We start from the raw sequence: 18318 nt of genomic DNA, 5'->3' as shown, positions 1-18318 counted from the left end.
AAATGGTCAGAACAGCAAATTTTATGTTATATATTTTATCACAATAAAACATATGAATGGGGAAAAAGAAGAGTTAATGTGTTTTGCAATTATGCACCATTTTTATATGCTCAGTTCAATATTTTTGGTACTGAGAGAATTCACATTTTATAAGGCTATAAAATATATCAACTGAAAGTCTCTACTTGAATTTCATTTCAAAAATTAATCATACAATAGAAATTCTAAAATAAAAAGTTTAAACAGCTTGCACAAAGTATCTGAGGTATAAGATCTAAAAGCATTTTAAGATTAATCAGTCTCACAACTCTATTACCACTATTTCTTGACGTTTATCTGCAACTATCATACAATAAGAGTATTTTTGAAATTTAGGTTGTTTCTCGAGGCAATTTAAATAAAAAATCCTATTTATCTATTAACCAGAGAAAATTTAGGAGTTCAAAAGTCAAGCAACATTTTTAAAGAATCATAATCCAACTAACCTTTTTTCTCTGTAATCTTTCTCGGAATTTAGCAGTGGTAAACCCCCGTGCTCCAACGAACCGTAAACGCTGATATTTAGCCTGAATGTTCAAACTTTTCTGTTGTAGGCTGGATTTATAATGGGATTGAAATCTGCCACCTCTAAGGCTCATCTGTAAAGGAAAAAATAATTAAATGTTAAAACTATAGCTTCCAGGCCCTGGCGTGCAGAAGTCCCGGGTTCGATTTCCAGCCAGGGCACATAGGAGAGGCGCCCATTTGCTTCTCCGCCCCCACCCCCTCCTTCCTCTCTGTCTCTCTCTTCCCCTCCCGCAGCCAGGGCTCCATTGGAGCAAAGATGGCCCAGGCGCTGGGGATGGCTCCTTGGCCCCTGCCCCAGGCGCTAGAGTGGCTCTGGTCACGGCAGAGTGACGCCCCAGAGGGGCAGAGCATTGCCCCCTGGTGGGCAGAGCGTGGCCCCTGGTGGGCGTGCCAGGTGGATCCCGGTCGGGCGCATGCGGGAGTCTGTCTGACTGTCTCTCCCCGTTTCCAGCTTCAGAAAAATACAAAAAAAACCCCCAAAAAACAAAAAAAAAACTATAGCTTCCATATCTACTTTATTAGCATAAGGAATGCAAACATGTCTGGTATTTAGAGCTACCCTTAATTCTATCTAGGCCCTACAAATATTAAAAGCGAAAAGGTTAATGATGGTAATAAACTGCATTTTCCTCAAACCAGCTTCCTAGCTTGATTTACATAATATGTTTTTTTTAATTTACATAAAACTGTTAAGTTAGAAAAATTTTAAATTCTTGAAAGTTATGCTAAGAAAAATACAACTTCCAAAACATCTAATGAGCTAAAATTATCTTTTTATTCATGGTGAAATATATCAAGTCAAAAAAGGAGGGGAAGACATTAAGTATCAACCGCTATTTAAGAATCAAAAAACTCTCTTAACTTTATTCTTTTTTTTTTTTTTTTTTTACAAAGACAGAGTGAGTCAGAGAGAAGGATAGACAGGGACAGACAGACAGGGACAGAGAGAGATGAGAAGCATCAATTATTAGTTTTTCATTGCGCGTTGCAACACCTTAGTAGTTCATTGATTGCTTTCTCATATGTGCCTTGACTGCGGGCCTTCAGCAGACCGAGTAACCCCTTGCTCGAGCCAGCGACCTTGGGTTCAAGCTGGCGACCTCAGGGTCTCGAACCTGGGTCCTCTGAATCCCAGTCCAATGCTCTATCCACAGCGCCACCGCCTGGTCAGGCTTAACTTTATTCTTGTCAGTACCCTCAAGGCAATCTTTCTTTAACATAAAAATTCCATTACAGTAAATATTTTCAAGATAAGAGTTATACTTAAAAAGGTCATTTCCTTGCCTGCATACTGCCCATTATTATAATAGATGTAAAAGGACAATGAATATTTGTGTTTTCCGCCCTGGCTAGTTGGCTCAGTGGTAGAACATTGGTCCAGCATGTGTACGTCCTGGGTTTGATTCCTGGTCAGGGCACATAGGAGAAGCGACTATTTGCTTCTCCACACACCTTCCTCTTCCCCTCCTGCAGTGATGGTTCGATTGGTTCGAGCAAGTTGGCCAAGGGCAGTGAGGATGGCTCCATGGCCTGGCCTCAGGCACTAAAATAACTCAGTTACTGAGCAATGAAGCAGCAGCCCCAGATGGGTAGAGCATTGCCTGGTAGTGGGTTGCTGGGTAGATCCCGGTGGGGGGCACATGTGGAAGTCTGTCTCTTTGCCTCCCTGCCTCTCACTTAATTAAAAAAAAAAAGATACATACATTTGTGTCTCTATGTAGGAAATGTACAAATGATGCATTATAATGGAGTAATTGTAAAAACTAAGTACATTCCTCTTTCCACAATTATTTAACAAAGAGTATGTCATGCATAATGAAGCACATAAATCTGTGAAAAGTATATCATGCCTATTTTCCGATTATTTTCTTAAAGCTACAAAAAATTCAGGTAAAACATTTAGAATGAGACTAATTTTGTTAAAACTACCTGCACAAAATACATCAGAGCTAATCTTTGGATTTACACCGTCTACTTCTAGATACCTAATAAGGTGATTACTAATATTCTGGCTTTCAATTAATTGAATTAATATAAAAAGTAAATTTTAATGAAATAGCTCCTTTCCTTAGGAAGGATGATTTCCTCCTCCTATTTTACTATAAAAAGAATTATGGATAAAAAGAAAAAAAAAGTGTGGACTTCTAAATAATCATATTATAATACTGCACGGCTTCAAATGAATGGCCAAGAAAATTATTGCATTTATTTTTTAAAGATTCATAACTGTCAAAGAACTTCCCATTAAGGAGAAAGGGTAACCAATGATTAGAACATGTAGGAAGCACTTAAATCTGAAAGCCCATTTATAGTCTCTAAATTATGCAGACATCACATTCTTCATTAATGATTTTATGCCTCAAGAGATTAAAAGATGGTATAAAACATGTTTCTATATTATATGCCCATAGCTTTTTTTGAAAACCTAATGTCACACATGTTTTCAGGTACATGAACCATTGGCTAAAAGCATTATCTACTCAATGCCCGTGAATTATGTTGACATCTAGTGGGGGGAAAAAAATCTTTTTTAAGAAAAATTTTTTAAATTTTTATTTATTGATCTTAGCAAGAGAGGGAGTGAGAGACAAGAATTGAGCTGTCCCTGTCTGTGCCCTGACCAGGGACTGAACCGGCCACCTCTGCACTTCTGGATGGTGCTCTAACCAGCTGAGCTATCCAGTCCAGCCAGGGCAAAAAAAATATCTTTTGACATCTAAAAACTTTGACTCAAGAAGCCAGGTATTTACAGAAGATCACTCAGCTACCTTCCTACTCTATGGTTCAGGGATAGTTTATATTACCTTTCAGCTCATACTAACTTCCTAATGAGCTAACCATGCCACCCAGCCTGCTTGCTCTTTTCACTGCCCCCCCCAAAACCCCAAAACTCAGATCCTTTATTTGGGGGGAAGACACCATGGAATAAAAAATATGAATAAAGTACTTATCATAAGCACAAAATATAAGTCCAATGAACTTAATAAGCACTTTAACTTTTGAGGGCAAGGAGAGAAAAATATAATACTTTGCACTATATTTCTTATCCCATATGTTTTAGAGAATTAGGTCATCTGGTTAATCAAACATGTTGGTTGATTAAAACTATCACTTACATTAGACATAGCTGTACCAACAAAACACAGTAGAATATGCTTTAACAAAGCTTGCCGGACCAGAATCTTTCTCTGATTGTCAGTCCAGAAGGCCTCTGAGAGATGTATGTCTATGGGCAGGGTTTTCCAATCTGTGAATCCTGGCGAAGGCTCTATAGCTATGCAATTACATCTTAGAGGTAAAGGGACAGACTTATAAGGAGGGTTTGGGGCCTTGGCCAGTTGACTCAGTGGACAGAGTGTTGGCCTGGCATATGGACGTCCTAGGTTCAGTTTCTGGTCAAGGCACTTAAGAGAAGCGACCATCTGCTTCTCTCCCACCCACCCCTTTCCTGCTTCACTTCCTTTTCCCCTCTCACAGCCAGTAGCTCAGTTGGTCCAAGTGTTGGAGTCAGGTGCTAAAAATAGCTGGGTTGATTTGAGTATTAGCCCCAGACAGGGGTTGCAGGGTAAATCCTGGTTATGCAGAAGTCTGTCTCACTATTTCCCATCCTGTCATTTTAAAAAAGGGCTGGGGAAAGTTTAGGACCTTGCCTACCTCCCCACCTAATGCCACACTCTATCTGCATCTGTTTTATGTATTTGTTCCATGTAGTATCTGTAAAAAGATTCCACTGGTAAAAAAAATAATTTTTTTTTGAAAATCAAGCTCTGAGAAAAGGGGTCATTAAATTGATTAAAGTTAACTATAAATGTCTAGAAATAATAGTTTATAGCTATTACTTGAAATATCACAAAACAGCTTTTAATTTACTAATACTTTGAACATCATGTTCAAAGCATAAACCAAAAGCTAGATTTAAATGGAAAGTAACACTCAATACTTTAAAATACACTTTAAAGCTTACTTCTGAAACTTCGTTTTGCCATTTAAAACACACATTTTAAATGTACAAGATTGAGAACACAAAACATGTCGCGTGTAGCTTACCTACAGGGACACACACACATTTTCCTTCATACAACCCGTGCAACTTTTGAGAAGATACTTTAATTCATGAATATGAGAAGTGTAAAAAAATACTCCTGCATAACACAATGGGTACCTTTTAGAAAACGGACTAAAAATGTAGTATTTATTCATGCATCCAAAAGAGAAACAAACCCGTTATAGGAGCTGCTAAAGCGTTTCCACTGTCTGAGAAAGGAACACAAACTCTCAATACTGCAGGAGGCAGGCAGGTCTCACTGACTCCAATAACTAAGTTACGTATATGCTCCTGTCATGACCAGGAAACCATCAGAAGTCAGCAGATTAAGATGGTAACTACAAAGAACCTGAATCCTTCGATGGGAACAGAAAAGATGGGGCCCATTCTGAAAGATGGTTTCTTTTCTTTCAAAATAACAGTCTTATAACCTTCTCTTTATTTCAATTGAAGTCTATACATCTCACAAATCTTCCTCTTTCATACCTTTACCTCTCTCCTCAGTTAAAAAAAGTCACATAAGGCTCTTTTCATAGTAGTCATCTTGAATTTCTACTAAGTCTATACATTTGAATAAATGCATGAAGATGCACATAATGAGATGAGACTTTGGGGGGCCTTGGGAGGGAGGAGGTGCATTTTGCATGGGAAGGAAGGTGTATCACTGGAGGCCAGTGGGAAGACTCTCCCGGGCAGCTTGTGACCAGGCCCCCATCCATCCCCCTTCCAGTATCCAGGCCCCTATTGTTACCCCCTTCGAGTGTAGGTCGAGTGTAGGCTGGACCTAGTGACTCGCTTCTTACAAATAGAGTGTATGGAGGTGACAGAATGTCCCTTCTGAGACTAGGTTACAAACCCACTCTGGCTTCTATCTTTCTAGCTGCCACTTGCCTGCTCTTAGGGAAGCCAGCTGTCATTTGTAAACTGTCCTATGAAAAGGCAAATCTTTAAAATAAAAATGTAGATTAGTGGTGGTTAGCAGGTGTGAGGGCTCTTATTGGGGTCAAAAATGTTCTAAAACTGGGTTATGGTAATGGTTACACATTTTAGTAAGTTTACCCCAAAATCATTAAATCATTTACCTAAAACAGGTGAATTTTATAGTATATAAATTATACCTTAATAAAGTTGCTCTTAAGAAAGCTAGTACTGCCTGACCAGGTGGTGGCGCAGTGGATAGAGTGTCGGACTGGGATGCCGAGGACCCAGTTTGAAATCCCAAGGTCGCTGGTTTGAGTGCAGGCTCATAGATGTGACCCCATGGTTGCTAGCTTGAGCCCAAAGGTCGCTGGCTTGAGCAAGGGGTCACCTGCTCTGCTCTAGCCCCCGGCCAAGGCACATATGAGAAAGCAATCAGTGAACTAAGGTACTGCAATGAAGAATTGATACTTCTCATCTCTCTCCCTTCCTGTCTGCCTGTCCCTGTTTCTGTCAAAAAAAATTTTTTTAAAAAGCTAATACTATAATAAATGCAATAAAATCCTGCAAATCAAATAAATGAGCATTTCTTCTGTCATAATATCAATATGCCTCAAAAAATCTTAACATTGAACACAAAAATTACATAAGCCATACTGCCTGACCAGTGGTTGCGCAGTGGATAGAGTGTCAAGATGGGATGCTGAGGGTCCTGGTTTGAAAATCCGAAGTCTCCAGCTTGAGTGCATGCTCACCAGGGTTGGGTGTGAAATCGGCAATTTGAGCGTGGGATCATCAATATGACCCCATGGTTGCTGGCTTGAACAAGGGGTTACTGGTTTGGCTGGAACCCCCTGGCCAAGGCACGTATAAGAATCAATCAGTGAACAACTGAAGTGGGGTAACTACGAGTCAATACTTTTCATCATTCTCCCTTCCTGACTCTCTCTCTCAAAATAATAAAATAAAAGAATTATAACCCATACTTCCTGAATAGTTACAAACATTATGAAAACCACTGGTGATCCCTGTAGGAATATGTGAGAACAGAATGCACAAAAGTGAAATTTTTGAAACTGCACTCTTACCATGTGAGGTTTCTGAACAAATGTTTTATCATTTGATTCTGTAACAAGTTTAGGTTCTTGGCATTCATCAGTCTCAGTTGAAAGATTGGAAAGCTGATCATTCCTAATAAAATGAGAGAGACAATAAAAATATTTTATTTGTTTACTTTCAGCCAACAAATAAACCAGAGAAATAAACTTACCCCCTTCAGAGACAAAGTAAAGCAGCACAACAGTAAAAATAACTTAAATGCTCTATCACTGCTCCAATTTTCAATGATAGCTACCAGGGCTCAAACCCTGTAGTTTCCAACAGACATTATTTAGCTAAGTCGAAAAGTCAGCAATAGGGTAAAACAGTATTCCCTGGACCAGGGCTCTCACTCTGGGGTCCAAGAACAGGTCCTGAGGGCTGTACCTCCTTGAAACCATCAGTCGAGTGTGTCTGTTTTGAGAGTAGGCCATAACTGCTCTCAAGCCTTTAGCAGCACTGGACCCCCTTGCTGACACTCTCATCGGTGAAAGTACTGGACACAAGGTGTGTGATGGGCCCAAAGTTCCCTCGCTGACAGAGCGGGGGCCTCTGATACTGCTGGGTTACAGCAGCAAAGGACAGCTCCCCTCTAGTGTTGCCACTAGGTCCAGAGGCCAACAAGGGCCCTTCCCAGAGGGAAGGCAGCCCTGTGTGGGAGGGAGGTCCTTCCTTGGGCTTCTCCTCTGAGCCCGGGCCTCGGTCCCATAGCCCTCAGAAAGTCCCCTCCCCGCCCATATCACGTCTCCACAATGCCCCTCAGACCCTTTCTGCTCCACAGCCAACATCTCACTGCCTCGGCCCTGCTTCAGTCCCTCACACAGGTCCCCAATGACGTGGGGACAAAATGCACACTCTTCACCATGAGCCTCGAGGCCCTTCTTGCTTTGTCCCCTGCTTCCTGGCCCGGCAGCTCCATTCCAGTCTCCCCGGCATGTGGCATGCACACGGAGTTTCGGGCACAGTCAGCCACACATGCTCCTGGGACACACACAAAATTTCTCCTGCTTCTACACGTTTGCACGTGCACTTCCTTCTGTTGTAATTTCCCTCTTAACTCAGAGCAACTTCAAGATTTAGCTCCATCTGCACCTGGTCCAGGAAGGCTTGCCCAGACCCCAATGTGGTGGGCGTGGTGCACAGGTAGCATTCGAGGTCTTCACACGCATCACTTGCATTTTTCCTTCTTTTTTTTTTTGACAAGAGACAGAGAGAAGGACAAATAGGAACAGACAGACAGGGAGAGAGATGAGAAGCATCAGCTCTTTGCTGCGACACCTCAGTTGTTCATTGATTGCTTTCTCGTATGTGCCTTGACAGAAGGCTACAGCAGACAGAGTGACCCCTTGCTTGAGCCAGCGACCTTGGGCTCAAGCTGGTGAGCTTTGCTCAAACCAGATGAGCCCGCACTCCAGCTGATGACCTTGGGGTATCGAACCTGGGTCCTCCGCATCCCAGTCCGACGCTCTATCCACTGTGCCACTGCCTGGTCAGGCCACATCACTTGCATTTGTAACTGCTGGGGCACCTGTCAGCTTCATCCAGCGCACTGTGATCCCTTCAGAGGAGGCACTGTGGGTAATTTGTTCTGTGGCCACAGATCTGGCCCCAGAACCTGACATGAAATAGCCACTCAGGGTTTCTTATAATGTTAAAAACAAAACAAGAAAAAACCCTACCGTATTCCCCATGTATAAGACGCACATATTTTCGAAAAATTTGGGGTCTCAAAACTGGGTGCATCTTACACAGTGGTTGTAGAATTTACTTGCATTTCCCACTTTTTCATGCTTGTTTTTGTGCTCATTGTTGAAGACAGTAATTTGTCATCAGACACAGATGAGGACAAGTAATGAATGGGAGTTTTGACAGTGATGAGAAGTTGTATGAATTTTATGAATAAAACTTGAGTTCAATAACTTTGTGTAATACATTTTTTTTCAAATTTCGGGCCCCCAATTTAAGGTGGATCTTATACATGGGAGCGTCTTATACATGGGGAAATATGGTATATTCTGTCAAAATGTGCATAATAATAACAGGAAGTCAAGAGAGTAGGGTACAAAGCCATATTACAAAGATAATTTCAATTTTTAAAAATACACACATACATGCCCAGAAAAGAATTTTAGGAAATGTACAATATTAACAGTGGTCATCTCTGATTACATTAAGAATGACTTTTATATATATATTTTAAACTTTGCTATATTTTTAAGACATTTACTATTAGCATGGACTACTACTTCTATAAGCAAAACAATGGATTATTCAAGATCCTCATTACAAAGCGTATGTCGGATGAGAGTAGTGTCTAAAATTATAACGAACTCTTACATCTCAATAACAAAAGGACAATAATTCAATTTAAAAATGGACAAATGATTTGAATACTTTCCAAAGAAGACACACAAAAAGCAGATAAAAATATGCTCAACATCATTAGTCAATAGAGAAATGCAAATCAAATCGTCAATGAAATTCTACTTTATGCCCACTAGGATGGCTGTAATAAAAAAGATGACAGCGCCAATGTTCACAACAGCATTATACACAATAACCCAAAGCTGGAAACCCAAATGTTCATCAGCAGAAAACTGGATAAACTAAATGGACATATCTATACAATGGAATACTATTCAGCCTTATACAAAATGAAGTTTAGCCCTGGCTGGGTCATTCAGGTGGTTAGTGTCGTCCCAATACTCCAAGGCTGTAGGTTCGATCTCCAGGCAGGACACACACAAGAATCAACGAATGAGTTCATAAATAAGTAGAACAACAAATTGATGTTCCTCTCTCTCTCCTTTCCTCTAAAATCAATAAATTTTAAAAAAGGAATAAAGTTTAAAAAGAATAGAATTCTGACATATGATACAACGTGGATAAAAACACTGTACTAAGTGAAATAAGCAGAAACAAAAGGACAATTACTGTAAGAATCCATCTATATATTATATATACAGCACTACAGTAGGCAAGTTCATAGAGATGGAAAGGACAGAGGTGATCAGGGCTGGGGGCAGAGGAGACGGGAGTTCTAGTTTAGTGGGTACAGAGTTTCTGTTTAAGAAGATGAACCACTTCCGGAAGTGGACAGTGGTGATGGCCGCACAATATTGTGAATGTACTTAATTCCAATTGTACACTTAAAATAATAAAATGGTAAAGTTTATGATATGTGCATTTTACAGTAACAAATTTTAAAACTCTTTGGTATTTTGATTTTTGACCAGGCAAATGAGTGTTCAAATTAAAAAATGTATTTCCCAGCCTCCCTAAATTTTGACCAATGTTGCTGAAGCGTCATATATAAATTGCAGGAAGTCTTTAAAGAAAAGGCTAGAACATGGACATGATACAGAATGGCTAGGGCACAAATGCTCACCTTGGACCATGAGGCAATGCCATAAGCAGAGGATATCTGAGCAGCAAAACCTACAGAGCCAGGTTGCCTGAAGGGTGCACTCTACCATGCTCTGACTCCCTGCCTCTAATTATTTTTTTACATGAGAAAAAATTTTTCCTCTAGCTCTTACATTTTCCACCCAGCAAGTAGAATGATCCTTTTTAAATTCAATATGATTGGGTTAGAACCCATACTGTTTTCTAATCTCGCTCAGAGTAAATTATACTCTTCATGTTCTTCAAGGCCCTTTGTGATTTGGCCTCATCTAACTCTCTCTCCCTCTTCACTATTACGATCTCCTTAAACAAGAGCAAGCATGATCCTGCCTCTAAGTCTTTGTCTTTGCTATTCCCTCTCCTAAAATACCATCCCCTCAAAATACCCTATGGCTAACTCTCATCATTTATATCCTTGCTCAATTAAAAAATATATATATATAAGTGCATTTCATAACTATCACAAATAAAAGTCACACCACACTTATATGATATTAAATTTCCTCTCTGCCTTGCTTTTCACCTATCCCTGACCAACACATATTTTTCTTTCCCCTGCCATCAAATTATAAGCTCCATGAGGGCAAGAGCTTTGTGTATAATTTTTCACTGTATGCTCAGTGCTTAGAACAGTGACTAAAACATAGAAATTAAATATCTAAATATTTGTTCAATATGTGAATAAAATATTTTTATAAAGTTAATTCTAGATCAGTATCGATTATAGATTGTTATATAGCAAAAATAAAAATTGATGTTTTCTGTAACCTGCCTCGCTAAAAAAATAAAATCTTGGCAGTTTGATGTCTTCTTAAAGTGTACTGGTACTATTTTGAAACTGCTTTTTCACACACATGCCATGCCTATATAGCACAACACCTCAATGGTACTGTAGGGAACTTCATAATGCTGACCACAAGAGGGAGAAACAGAGTGGCAGAGGAAGACACGGAGACATTAGGGTAAGAGATTGACTGGAAGAGGGAGAAAATGCCTGACCAGGTGGTGGTGCAGTGGATAGTGTGTCAGACTGGGATGCAGAGGACCCAGGTTGGAAACCCTGAGGTCGCCGGCTTGAGCGTGGGCTCATCTGGTTTCAGCACAGCTCACCAGCTTGAGCCCAAGGTCACTGGCTTGAGCAACGGGCTACTACCGTATGCTGTAGTCCCCCGGTCAAGGGATATAGGAGAAAGCAAATCAATGAGCATATAAGGTACCGCAATGAAGAATTGATGCTTCTCATCTCTTTCCCTTTCTGTCTGTCCCTCTCTCTGTCTGTCATACACACATACAAAAAAGTGAGAGAGAACAGGGTCCGGAGACTAGAGAGAACGTCCGAGTGTTAGGCTTACTTGTGAAAGATTACCTAAAGTGTCAGGGAATAGACAGTGATCCCGCTCTAAATGCACTACCCATTTCAGTATCTCTGTGCTGTCTACGCCCTTGGAAAGACTTTGTTCATTCAATAGCTATGAACTGAACTCAAGCAGTGGGGAGCAACCATAGACACAGAGCCTGCACACAACTTTTTAAGGGAAAAAAGATCACACAGGTGGGAAACTGCTACATCTTATGATTTATGGTTTTATCATATTTCATTTCTTCTGAATTTCGATGGAAATCTATACACTGATTAATGCAACAGGTTTATGCAAAAATATTAACGAAGTCAATTTGGATAACTGAATTTCTAAGATAAAAGGATACAATTTTTTTATTTTAACAAGGAAATTAAATCAGGATAAAGGGAGATTAAAGATTCTATATAGCTTTTTGTAAGATGGTGAAGACATGGAGACACTGGGACCCCCCCATCAGCACGCACATACACATTGCTGGTGAAAACGTAAAATGGTACAGCCGTTGTGGAAAACAGCCTGGCAGTTCATCACAAAGTTCAACATAGTTATCACATGGCCCGGTAATTCCAATCCCAAGTGTATACAGGAGAGAACTGAAAACATGTCCACACAAAAACTTGCACACAGCCCTGGCCGGTTAGCTCAGGCAGATAAAGAGAGTCATCCTGAGACGAGGTTGTGGGTTCCATCCCGGGCAGGGCACACACGGGAAGCACCAGTGAGTGCACGACTGAGTAGAACAACGAATGAATGCTTCCCTTCCCCCTCCCCCCTCTCTCCCTTCCTCTCTGTCTCTCTGAAGATAAAAAAGAAGTTAAGCCCTGGACGGGTAGCTCAGTCAGTTGGGGCATCATCCCAGAATGCAGAGGTTGCCGGTTCAATTCCCCGTCAGGGCACATACAGGAGCAGCTCCATGTTCCGGTCTCTCTCCCTGCCTCTCTCAAAAAAGAAAAAAACTTGCACACAAATGTTCACAGCACCATTATTCACAATAGCAAAACAGTGGCAACAATCCAAATACCCACCTACTAGTGAATGGATAAACAGAATGTGGCCTATCCATACAATGAAATATTTTTCAGCCATAAAAAGAAATATTCATGCTCCATGGAGGAATGTTAAAAACATTATGCTGTATGAAAAAAATCAGTCACCAAAGACCACATATTATGTGACTCTAACTCTAAGAATTGTCAAGAACAGTCAAAACCATACGACAGAAAGTAGATTAGGGGTTACTAGGGGCCGGGTGCAGGGAGATCTAGAGAGTGACAACTAATGGGTACAGGGTTTCCTTTGTGGGTGATAAAAATGTTTTGGAATTAGACAGTGGTAGCAGTTGTACAACTTGAGACTATACTAAAAACTACTAGACTGCTCACTTTCAAAGGGTAAATGTTATGGCAAATAATATCTCAATTTTTAAAAATCATCATAGTTCCACTGCACCACACCTGCTATCCAATACAAATAAAATAGTCCAACAGACCCAGCGGAAGACATCTTGCAGGAAGACATCTTTGCGTGCTACACCATCCGCAAAGCCGGCATTAACACTGACCAGCGGCTCTGCACCTTACATGCATCACATAACCCTAGCCACTACTGTGAGTAAGTGTAATTCTTATCTCTGCTTTACAGCTGAGGAAACAGAGATTTAGTTAGTTGTCCAAGGTCAGTCACACAGCTAGGTCTCTACAGAGCCCAGCGTTGAGCTCAGGTTTAACTCTGGAGCCTGAGCTCTTAATCACTTCAAAGGGTGAAGACACATTCTGAAGCAATCCATGGTCTTTGCAATATGTTGATTATCTTCCATCTGTTTTAAAATCCTCTTTCTCGGTACAGTGAGTTTCTTACACTTGCTGGGTTGAGAAAAACACAAGAGAGCTTGTGTCACTAAATAGCACAGTCAGGCTGTGCCACCTGGGGAAACTGGACACTTTCACCCACCAAGGAATGCAATTTTCACTATTTAACTTTCAACTGTTTTATATGAGTCACGTAGTTTTGCCATTTTTTAATTGGTCCCAAATTTACTGTTAAAATCAAGTCCAGTTTTAAACAAGCTCCATATGTTTTGACTAACACCTAGTTACCCATAAGCTTGACTTAAAAGTCTAGTCAAATATCAGTAGTTTGACACTAAGGAGCATGTAAAGGGAATTAGCACTGGTTAATTCCTACCCATACATTCCCACTTTCTGGGCAATCCAAATAGTATGAGGACTGTTGGGGTGAACTGGAAATTTTGTCCCGTTCAATTATATTTCACAATCACGTGCACGTGCTGCTGAAGCAAGCACTGTATGCCACATTCGTGTGGCAACCACTGTTGCCATGAGCCCCACAACTTATCAGAACTAGAGATAAACTGGGGCCAATATAGAATACTCAGAGCCCCTAAAAAGAAGTGCAGCATTGAAAAAGAAAAACAAGAACCTACTGCCCATCAATTTGCTGTGCACGGCATAAGTACTTCGCACGTGCCGGCTCATTTACTATTCTAACCTCTCTGTCACAAATTGGTCATGCTCATTTTAGAGAGGAAAAGGCTCCAGAAACTAAGCAAGTTTGCCCAAGAGCCTGTAAACTGGCAGAGATGGGATTCAAACTCGGTCTCCTCTGCATTTTCTACAACACCTGCTGCTGTTGCACGGTCAGACATACACGAAGAGTTGTGAAAGAGAATTGCACTGACCTCAGCAAATTTTGTAATGTTCAAAGAATACCAGCATCTAAAGGGCAGAACGTGTCAGAGGTTGAACCAGCTTGAGCCAAATAATCCATTAACTTGCTGGTCCTGGCTCTCATTAATGATTAAAAATACTCACCTACTCCCCACAATTTTTGTTGTTTAAATCAAACAGCATATGATGATCACTGAATAAATCTGAAACATTGTAATAGATTGTACTTAAACAAATCATATAGATTAGAAGGGTTTAAATCCCTACACTAAAAATAAAAATTATCGTTATACCAAAAAAATGGAAAAATACGCCGATACCAGAAGCTCCCTGATAACAGGGCATTTTTCATCTACTGATTACCTCTCTGCAGCACTAGCTATGTGAAAAATGGGCTCATCTTCTTTCGGTAATCGCTCTTTTCTCCTTCTTTCAATGTCATGTCGGAGGTCATTGGGATCTATTACATTGACCAGAGTCTGAGGAATTTTGACAGAAGACAAACCATGCACATTACTGTTAGTTGCACGAAGACCATGTCTAAGAAGAATCTTAAGTAAAAGTCCTAAATAAGTTATCTTGTACTTATCCTGCTAACTGTAGTGTCACCTTATAAGAAAAATACTTGGAGATAAAACTGCTAACGCAGAGTCAGGGAAGTTTGTGACATTGAACCAGGAATCCCACTTCTGGGACTCCATCCCAAAGAAAAGGCTATTTACTCAAATATATTACAAGTGCTCTATTTAAAATAACAAAACAAAAAAAATGGAAGCAACTTAAATATTTTTAAAAAGGGGAGGGAAGGGAAGAATGATTTTGTGGTAAATTAAGTCAAAGGACTAACGTACAGCATTTAAATTATGTTAATATAAAATATAATATAGATGATGTGGAAGTAAACAGGGGGAAAACACTGTTGAAGAAAGGTAATTGAAACTTAAAAAGCCTCAATCGTAAAAGGTCATGGGAAATTCAGAGATTTTTACATAAAAGGAGTGTCATTACGATTTAAGTAAAAAGAAAAAAAACTGCCTACACTAGGACAGTGACCATGTTAAAATGCCAGATATAGGACTCCAGGAAAAGATAAACCATATTTTGTGTTAACTGGTTGGATTTGAGGTTTTTTTAATGTCTCATTTTAAAAGCCCTCAAATGTCCTTTAAGTTGATTACAGTACTGTGATGAGTAGACATTTTCTGAAAATATCATTTATTCAATAAACTAACCTCTCTGCATAAGTTAAATAAAAAGTATAACCATTCACAAGTGAAAAAATTATTCATATATTCTATCAGAAATGTATCAAAATCTCTCCTTTACAAAAACTTTTTACTCTCAAAGACTAAATTGGCAGCTCTTTAGGACTTAATATACTTGTTCTAAAACAAGAGCCAGTTTTCTTTCCCCTGGCTAGTTAAGATAGCTTTTTTAATTAGTCAAGAAATGGGTAGAAACCACCATACCAACACATGACAATAAAAAAAATCAGTATTATTTGCATTATTTTGCTAACTTTTATTCCATAGAATCTTTCGCACATTCTACAATAAACAAAAGGTGGTATCAAATAAAACTAAGTTCCTTTGCATTCATTCCACATACAATTTAAAAATACATTCTCCATGACAACTTTGGAAAAAGTGGGTGTCAAACCTACTTTCTGCAAGCTTTACAGTGTGAGGTTTTAGAATGAATATTAAATGCTATAATTTTGTGTCCATTTTACAGACCTGTTGTCTTCAGGGACTGTCTCGCTCAGGGTATATTTTTGTCTCTGTCAGTTTTCTCTCTGCCACCTGGCCAATAACTACAATCACTTGGAAAGCCTTGGAAATCTCAGGTTCCTGGGTCTCAATCCTTCTTCCCCCTCTACTTTAACTCCCTATTTTCTAACTCCCAATCAGCAGTTCCCTTTCTTGTTAGTATACCAACAATAACATAATCTCTCATCAAAAATTGTATTTACTTACCTGTTCTGAACCACATACCATAGTTTGTCTATTCTGTGGCTCGGCCAAAGACAAATCTAGTCTCCTAAAATAATAAAGGCACGTTACAATTAAATACTTGTTAGACACTGACGCCTTGACTCTATTACTACAGAATGGAATTTGAGGTCAAGCTGGTGTGTCTTGGAGGAGCAAAAGAAACGTGCCACCAGGTGGGTTTGCAACTGTGTGGCAGTTTCTCAAGACATACAGAGCCTTTGAACAACATCACAGTAATGCCTTTGTGGTTCTCAAATCACTCATCTGTGTAACCTTAAACTTGGCTCTGGTGATCTACTGCATTCTAACATTGATTCAGCTCAGCTCACATGACAGGGTATGCCACCTGCTCAGACAGGTGCTAGTAGCAGAAGACATGTAGGTTTTCATCTGGCTGTTCTCAGAACAGCCATTTCTGACCACGTGAAGCAACCCATGATTTCAATGGCTCAACAACTGTCTTTCATTCTTCCGGTGATAACTTCAGTAGGCAACTACTACAGACACGGGAGAACTAAAGTTAGGTAGGACAATATTTTCAAAATTCTACACACATTTAAACAATGCTAGTCAATGGCCTCAATACAACCTATTCCATCATAGTGCACAGGCCCAGTACCTGCTTGGGTCTGTCCTGTTTTAAGGTAGGAAATCCGGTCCTAGAGCCTACAGCAAGCCCAGGAGGCAGGACCTTCGAAGCCGCATCACTTCTGAGGCTTATTCTCATGATTTAAATGAACATAAAATAATGAATCATTACCTGTGAATGACTGGTTCTAAGTCTGATTTAATTTCATTTACATCTGCAGCTTGTGTAGGTTGTATTTTTGAGAAACGCTCATGTAGAGTAATGGCAGGTGATGAAAAATAAGTTGCTGAAAAAAGAAAGTTTTATCTTGGTGTAAAACTGATTCCACTTAAAAGATATATATAAGCACAGAGAGAAGGGATTATTGAAAAACATCCAAGCTGTTTTCTCTTGATAATAAGTGGGACCTCAACTTATTTCAGATTAATTCATAGCACTCCCATGCTTTCTCAAGCGCACACAACAGTAAAACACTTGATTTATGAGCCCAAAGATTCTGTTTCTATTTGACATGCCTGCTTACTTGTGGGGAAAGACAGTAGCTTTCTCAAAGTGAAGCCCTCTCTTCTCCAAAACAAGACTTGACTATATCTAGGAAGTCAAGATGGCCCAGAGCTCTACGGCCCCCCGAGTAAAAAGTAACTCCTAAAACATCAAAATGATTCTGAAAACACACTGTTGTGTTCACACATCACAGAAGGCCTTCTAATGCCATTTAACACTAACTGAAGCTCATGAAGACATTCTAAAACCAGTTAGGCTACAGGCTTTTAACAGGATAGAGAAAAAGATAATATAGGACTCATCAGAATGCTCCTTCAGCAATCTTTTTCCCTAACTTGCTGTTACTGTTCTGAGACAATCCTTGATTCTCCTGCAATGCCAGCTCCCTTTCAGCCAACAATCACACTTCCTTTGGGTAAGAAGGGCTGGAACTAAGAAGGTGAATTGTTTCAGACAAATCACATGCTTTAAAGTAAATATATGCCTTAGTTTGAGGGATGCAGAGAAAATAATTTGTTTTCTAAATATGTTTATGAAGGTAAAAAGATAATTGTAATTATCCAGTAAGCAATATAAAATAAAAATTTTGGAATTCTTGACGGTGTCTATTTTTTAACACCCACAATCTGCTTTACTTATGCAGCATCATTGAGGAAAGCTGGTTTACATAACTGAGCTTTCCAGTTACTGGAAATTAGCCAGCAGTCAAAACAGAACAAAATAAAAGAATTCATTGCAAATCTTTAAAGTATTTATTATGCAACTCCCTAATGTCATAGAGTAGGTCCATATCAAACCACAATCTTTTATTGATCACTTAGTGTGACTCTGGCCTAAAGTCCCCAAATTCCCTCAGGGGCATTAAAAATATCACCAAATGCCCTAGACCTCCAGATTCCTGGAGTTTCATATCTGGTTTCTGTTGCTTCCTCCTTCCTGTTCTGTTCTCAGTTACTGTTTCTTGCAGTACGCTTGTCCTTTGCAGCAGCCAACCTCTCTCTTCATAGCTTTTGATTTCTAATCTACTATGAGCTGAAACACCAGGTTATTGGAACCTCATATAAACAACTAGGCCTAGGTGTCATGGCTCCCCTGGGAGTCTAGTACTCTTGAAAATAATAATTTAAAAAACCAAGTAGGCTCGAATTAA

At 39.7% G+C, this 18318-nt stretch overlaps 2 protein-coding genes across 6 annotated transcripts in view; both read right to left on the bottom strand.

The window, feature by feature from the left end:
• BCLAF3 (BCLAF1 and THRAP3 family member 3) overlaps positions 1 to 18318 on the bottom strand; it is a 71964-nt gene that overhangs the window by 11429 nt on the left and 42217 nt on the right. For 3 of the 5 annotated variants that reach the window (XM_066248856.1, XM_066248854.1, XM_066248855.1), the window contains 4 exons: positions 16836 to 16950; positions 16058 to 16121; positions 14445 to 14560; positions 11603 to 13256 (listed from right to left, as the gene is read on the bottom strand). In XM_066248856.1, the coding sequence (XP_066104953.1) occupies positions 13142 to 13256; positions 14445 to 14560; positions 16058 to 16121; positions 16836 to 16950 (410 nt within the window). In that variant the 3' untranslated portion in view covers positions 11603 to 13141. Of the gene's footprint in view, positions 1 to 485; positions 639 to 6618; positions 6722 to 11602; positions 13257 to 14444; positions 14561 to 16057; positions 16122 to 16835; positions 16951 to 18318 lie in introns of those variants that run through there. The other 2 variants (XM_066248858.1, XM_066248857.1) reach the window with 1 other exon arrangement.
• SH3KBP1 (SH3 domain containing kinase binding protein 1) overlaps positions 1 to 18318 on the bottom strand; it is a 467100-nt gene that overhangs the window by 406655 nt on the left and 42127 nt on the right. The gene's annotated exons all lie outside the window — the stretch shown is intronic.

The sequence above is a fragment of the Saccopteryx bilineata genome, chromosome X (assembly GCF_036850765.1).
Source record: "Saccopteryx bilineata isolate mSacBil1 chromosome X, mSacBil1_pri_phased_curated, whole genome shotgun sequence".
Lineage (NCBI taxonomy): Eukaryota > Metazoa > Chordata > Mammalia > Chiroptera > Emballonuridae > Saccopteryx > Saccopteryx bilineata.
This window is presented reverse-complemented; position numbering and strand designations above follow the sequence as displayed.